Source organism: Hemicordylus capensis, chromosome 5 (genome assembly GCF_027244095.1).
Source record: "Hemicordylus capensis ecotype Gifberg chromosome 5, rHemCap1.1.pri, whole genome shotgun sequence".
NCBI classification, from domain to species: Eukaryota; Metazoa; Chordata; class Lepidosauria; order Squamata; family Cordylidae; genus Hemicordylus; species Hemicordylus capensis.
In genome coordinates this window covers 221727796-221733795 of record NC_069661.1, presented here as the reverse complement: position 1 = coordinate 221733795, position 6000 = coordinate 221727796, and the positions used below count along the sequence as shown (strand labels likewise).

Sequence of the window (6000 nt, the reverse complement as noted above, 5' to 3'; positions counted from 1 at the left end):
TAAAAGTTGGTCTTGTCTTACCTCCTAGGAAGAGCTTTGATTAGTACAGTCAGGTAATTAAACATACATGCACACTCCATTGTGTTTGACTAATATTTTGAAACTTCGCCATCATTCCTTTCCCTGTTCAACCACTTTCATTCCCCAGGCCTTGGAAAATGCCAAAAGTCTTTCATCTTATCAGGTGAACTTTATTGCCACCTGGTTACACAGTAATTTCAGCCTGAGTTTTACAAAGGATCATATGATGGGATATCAACCCGACTGTCAGGTAATTGGACAAATAAGGAACGGTCTGTCAATACAATTACAGGAGAGAGATAGTAAAAGCCACCAGAGAGGAGCAGGCTGAAACAAGAGAGCCCAAAACATAACATGCAAAGGCAATGTGAAATCTTAGAAGAATTTATGGATTTTTAAAAGGCAATTTTATGGTGTGATCTCCATTAAATTAAAAGTAACTAGAAGAACCAGACAGAGTGGGAGAAGAAGAGAGACCTTGGAAGCTTTTCTCTGTGGAACTGACATAGAAAGGAAGATCTAACTTTTGGGATGTTTCTCAAACCAGCTCTGTTGAAGCAGAAAAAGAAAGACCTTTTGTCTATTTGTTTTCTCAGGCATTTACGTTTTATTTCCTGCTGCCATTTTCTCAAAAACCGCTTGCAGGACAACAGTTTGGGGACTTTCCCAGTTTCAAAAACATACCGAAAATAAAATCCCCAGAAAGGATAACTGTGATCTTTCCAAGAACTGTCTTCATTTACTCTCAAGACTTTCAAATAATCTCCAAACAACCACGAGGTATATGACCTAGCCTGATTATTCTTTTCAAGTCCCGTAGTTCCCATTGGTCCAAAAATAAAAAGCTAGCGCTTGTATGCAGATCTCATCGGAAAGACAAAAAAGGAAAGCAATAACCTGACTATACTCACATGCCCATATCGAGCAGTTCTTTCATGGGCCTTTCTGGGAAGACTTTGAATTTGCTAAGAAGACTCCTCCTCCTGAGATCACAGTGATAATGCACAAAGTTCCTTAAAACTTTAAACTGGACCGGGATGATTGTTTTGTAAGGCTAGATACCCACACTGTTTCTATTTATCAGTCACACTGTTACTTTCCTAGTGATTCAAGAATATTTCTAAATCGTGTGGTGGAATTCAGGGATCTGATCTAGAACACTGGCCTTATTCTTTCTTCCATCTTTTGGATTCGTCTCAGCAGGTGTTAGCAAGGAGAGGACGAATATCAATCTGTGGTGTGTGTTTTTTTCCTGCATACATGAACAGCAGAAAGATTTTGAAATATGCATAGCATATTTTGCCTACCTCAATAAACAAGTTTGATGCTGAATTTGTTTATCCTCATAATGGAATAAAGATGAGCAATTCAGAGGAATATGATAACCAAAGGAAGCCCATGTTGTCTTTTTCTATTGAGGAGATCTTAAAACCATCACCTGGTAAGACCTGCCTACACAGTACAACACTCTGCAGAACTCAGGTGGAGACTGCTCACCTCCAGAGATCAGAGCCACTTTTGGAAATGTCTAAGGGTAAGCACCTAGTCTATGAAACTTGGATGAGCTTTGATCCTCTTATGCCCTCACATGTCTCTAGAGTTTTATTGCTGAAAACAACCATCAGCCATAATTTATCTCATTGAGATTTCAGAGGGATTCTTAAAATCTGTGCATTCAAAGTTACTTTACTACAGCACCAGCATAGAACCCTTTCGAACGGACAGAGGATGGGGGTAGAATTCATGTATTCTCTGACAATAGAGCACTAAGATAATGTACCTTGATTGTAGTCTGTTTTACTCGCATTACTTATTATTGTATTTTTTGTTTTATTGTAAGTCACTTTGGTCAGTGGCATATTTTATAAATAAAATAAGGTGACCTGGTTAGGGCTGCTACCTTTTTTATGCATAGAGGTGTTGCACCTTTAATAGCAGCATGATAGGCAGAAATATAATAGGTGCTACTTCCCCAGCTTGGAAATGCACTGAAGGCAGAAGGTGCATCGCTTTTCCTGACATTTCTTAAAGTAAAAACAAACTAGAAGATATGAACTATGTGACCTAACCTTCTAGATAAACCTACTTTGAAATGGGTGTCCCTGTATTTAGGCCCATTTGCAATCAGCAGCTGACATGTGGGAAATTATTCAAAGTAGTCCCATTGAAATTAAAAGGGCAAGATATGCAATGCCTTTGAGTGGTTTTACTCATCATGTCAACCAGTATTGCATTGTCTTTCCTACCATTTCAACTCCAGTGAATGTGTACTGGATTGAAACTGATCAAATTGGATCTATGATGGCTCTTATTTTAAGGAGTGTCCGCTGTTGTTAAGGGTTGTCGCAGTTTTCTGCTGTTGTTAAGGGTTGTCACAGTTTTTCAAACTTCAAGAGTGCTATACAAAATAATGGGTATTCTATATTCTGGAACACTAGTAATCCACATCCAGAAAAATGGCCACAATCCCTCCTCCTCCTCGCCACCGGGAGCACTCCTTGTTTCCGCCGCTACTGTGAGGCCGAACCACCTATACTCCAGCTGCCATGTTCATGGCTGGGGGTGGGGGGTGAGGTGAGCAAGCCTCCCCCACCCTCCGTGGCTGATGAGCCTAACTGTCTGGCTCAGTGACCTCTGAGCTCTGTGAGGCGCTCTGGTGTGCCTGCACAGTTAGAAAAGAGTGTCACAAGTCCGTGATCAGCTGTCAGTCTTTGGAGGCCCTCCCCCCAGGCCTTGGAGGCCACAGACCGGGGGCCCAAGGTGGTGGTGGTGGTGGGGGTACGAGCGTCTCTGTCTGTACATATGTACATGTGTTTTTGTGAATGACTGTACATGCATTCATTTTAAAACTGAACCTGGGTACAGGCACCCTCAAATTCAGGGTACAGATAGGAAGAGTACTACTGTATATGTGCATTGAACAGAATGTTTGAATAACTGTACACGTGTACAGTGTACACAGATTGTACATGCATTCAACATAATATATGGATAGCACATATGTAAAGTGTAAAAGTATGCAAGGGAAGCAGCATTCGCAACTGCAGCAGGAGGTAATAATCGCTATCTTTGCTATGCTGTGTTAATACCTTCTATGGGAGAGAATCTCACATAATTTCATTAACGGTAACCCCATACTTTTGCAGCACTTTTTGTTAAACATTTGATCTGGCAGCCCTAAATTACATAGGCAACTTGCTGATATCGTTGGATAAATGAAATGGGGAAGATAGGCTATGTCCAAACAGGGTATCCTGATGCTGTCAAATGATATGTAGTATTAACATAACTTCAAGCCGCTTCGTGCCATATGGAAATGGCAAAACCAAGCAACTGTCAGTCTAGGATTTCAAAGAGATGAGGTGCTGAGAACTGAAGGGCCCTGTGCTAACATACACAAAGGGAAGCAGCTGCAAAGTCTTTATGAAGCACCATGGCCAATGTAAACACGGTAGTGACAACGAAAACTAGACGATATGGGTACTTGAGCTAATTTTCTAGTGCTGCAAGAAATATTTGGTTCTGTTGCTATGAGTTCTCATATTAACCAGGACATTTTACAACAGACGCTGATCTGTTCAGGAAGAAAACAGGTGCACTTGAGTATAATCTATACCATCCTCTTGCATGGCTCTCATTCATTTCAAGTAGACTTGCTCAGGAGAATTTTCTGGTGGATTGTACTCTAAATCTCCTTATGATTTGGGACTAGTTTAATGGAGGGTCGATTTTTCTTCCTTCCTTTTCAGGTGTCATTTCAATGCAGAGAAATAGCTTGTGCATGACATGAACACTCTAGCATGTAATGAAAGTGTGTGTGTGTTTCACATGTGCAATGTGGAAACCCAGTACCAATTCTGACTCCCTACCTATATACCTGCAGTAACAAAACCATGTGTGTTTGCCACATGTCTGCAATGTATACGTGCTTTTTTCACAAGGAAATGTGCAGCAGCCCTTAGACAGCCCTTTCCCTCTAATGCAGGGGTTCCAGCCTTGAGTTCTCTGATGTCATTGGACTACCAAAGGTCATTGGGGTGGGGATTATGGGAGCCGTAGTTCAACAACCTCTGATAACTCAGAGTTGGAAACCCTGATCTTGCATCCTTTTGGGAACTCATGTTGTTGGAGACACAGCCCCAGGAGCAGTGATTCTTTACACGTTCTAGCCTATTGGCCACTAGGGGCTTTGGGAATAGAGATAGTAAGCAAGGTTTACTATCTTGGTTTCCCCACTCTTCTTCTTCTTCTTCTTCTTCTTCTTCTTCTTCTTCTTCTTCTTCTTCTTTCTCTCTCTCTCTGTTCTGGCTTCTGATTAGTAAACTGATACTCTCAGGACCTACTCATCCCTCCTCTTCCTTCTTGCTTGTTGCATTTTAACTTTTACTCCTTCCTTATTCTTCCCTTGCACTATGAAGTCATAGAAAACTCAGGGACACAGGCTTTCTATCCAAGTATGCAACCTCCTTAATAAACCTGTTACAGTATTTGGACCTTAAATGTCTTTCTCAATATACTCTTAATGGGCTTTGTTCTTTTCACACATGCTTGCTCTGTTATAATTGGGATTACTGAAATCCTTTCCCTACAACAGAAAATGATGTGTACTCTTTTCCTTAATGATTGCAATCTAAGATTGAGCACCCATTTCTGTACTGTGTATCTCTGCTACATGTAGCATGCATGCAACTCTTGTAAGAAAACTCCAACAAACACTTTTTTTTTTTGCCAGGGAAAGCATGTCAGGCGGGGACACTTTTGAGCAGAAAAGCAACAGGGCAGTACTTAAGCCAGTATTCTTCATTGTAAAGTGGTGGCCCCCATCAACCCTAAGTGTGGCTTCCTGACTAATTGTTTATTCGGCTTGTGTGAAACTTCAGCCAAAGCTGAATAATCTACACAGTGCCCCTGGCACCATGGGGAGATTATTGTTCCCACTGTGCAAGCCTGTACTTTGTCCAACAGGGGGCTCCTTAAGAGAAAAAGAGCCATCTTGGGCCCCTGCACCATCTTGGAAGGAGTACATGGAGTACTGGGGAGTGCTTTCCCAGTGCTTTCCTCCTAGAGCTCTTAAGAGAGGGCTTCATCTCTCTTAAAGGTCCCTCCCAACATAGAGAAAAGCACAGTACTGGGCAGCGATAAGCACAGTGGAAAATGGATCTCACATTGGATATTGTTCGCCAAAGTAGCCTGCACTTGCAAAACAGTGAAGATCACTGACTTAACCTTTTGCCCCACCAGCTGTCTCTCCATGCCAAACTGTGCTACACAGCTGCTGGTCTTGTAGTAGCAAGCATGACTTGTCCCCTTAGCTAAGCAGGGTCTGCCCTGGTTGCATATGAATGGGAGACTTGATGTGTGAGCACTGTAAGATATTCCCCTGAGTGGATGGAGCCGCTCTGGGAAGAGCAGAAGGTTCCAAGTTCCCTCCCTGGCTTCTCCAAGATAGGGCTGAGAGAGATTCCTGCCTGCAACCTTGGAGAAACTGCTGCCAGTCTGTAAAGACAATACTAAGCTAGATAGACCAATGGTCTGACTCAGTATAAGGCAGTTTCCTACATTCCAAATATGTTTAGGAGAGGAGAGCTGGTCTTGTGGTAGGAAGCATGACTTGTCCCCATAGCTAAGCAGGGTCTGCCCTGGTTGCATATGAATGGGAGACTTGATGTGTGAGGACTGCAAGATATTCCCCTCAGGGGATGGAGCCGCTCTGGGAAGAGCAGAAGGTTCCAAGTTCCCTCCCTGGCTTCTCCAAGATAGGACAAGATTTATTTATTTTTATAGGACAAGATTTTTTAATTGAACCAACATGAGAGAGACTCCTGCCTGCAGCCTTGGAGAAGCTGCTGCCAGTCTGTGAAGACAATACTGAGCTAGATGGACCAATGGTCTGACTCGGTATATGGCAGCTGCCTATGTTTCTATGTTCCCCTGTGGCACTCCAGATGTGTGTTTACCTTCACAATATGCCTCTGGAAC

At 42.5% G+C, this 6000-nt stretch overlaps 1 protein-coding gene across 1 annotated transcript in view; it reads left to right on the top strand.

The window, feature by feature from the left end:
* The first annotated feature begins 247 nt into the window (after window positions 1-247).
* The window catches only part of ISX (intestine specific homeobox), a 29932-nt gene continuing 24179 nt past the window's right edge, over window positions 248-6000 (top strand). Inside the window, exons 1-2 of the mRNA XM_053256245.1 lie at window positions 248-271; window positions 1342-1555. Coding sequence (XP_053112220.1) covers window positions 248-271; window positions 1342-1555 — 238 coding nt within the window. The remainder of the gene's footprint in view (window positions 272-1341; window positions 1556-6000) is intronic.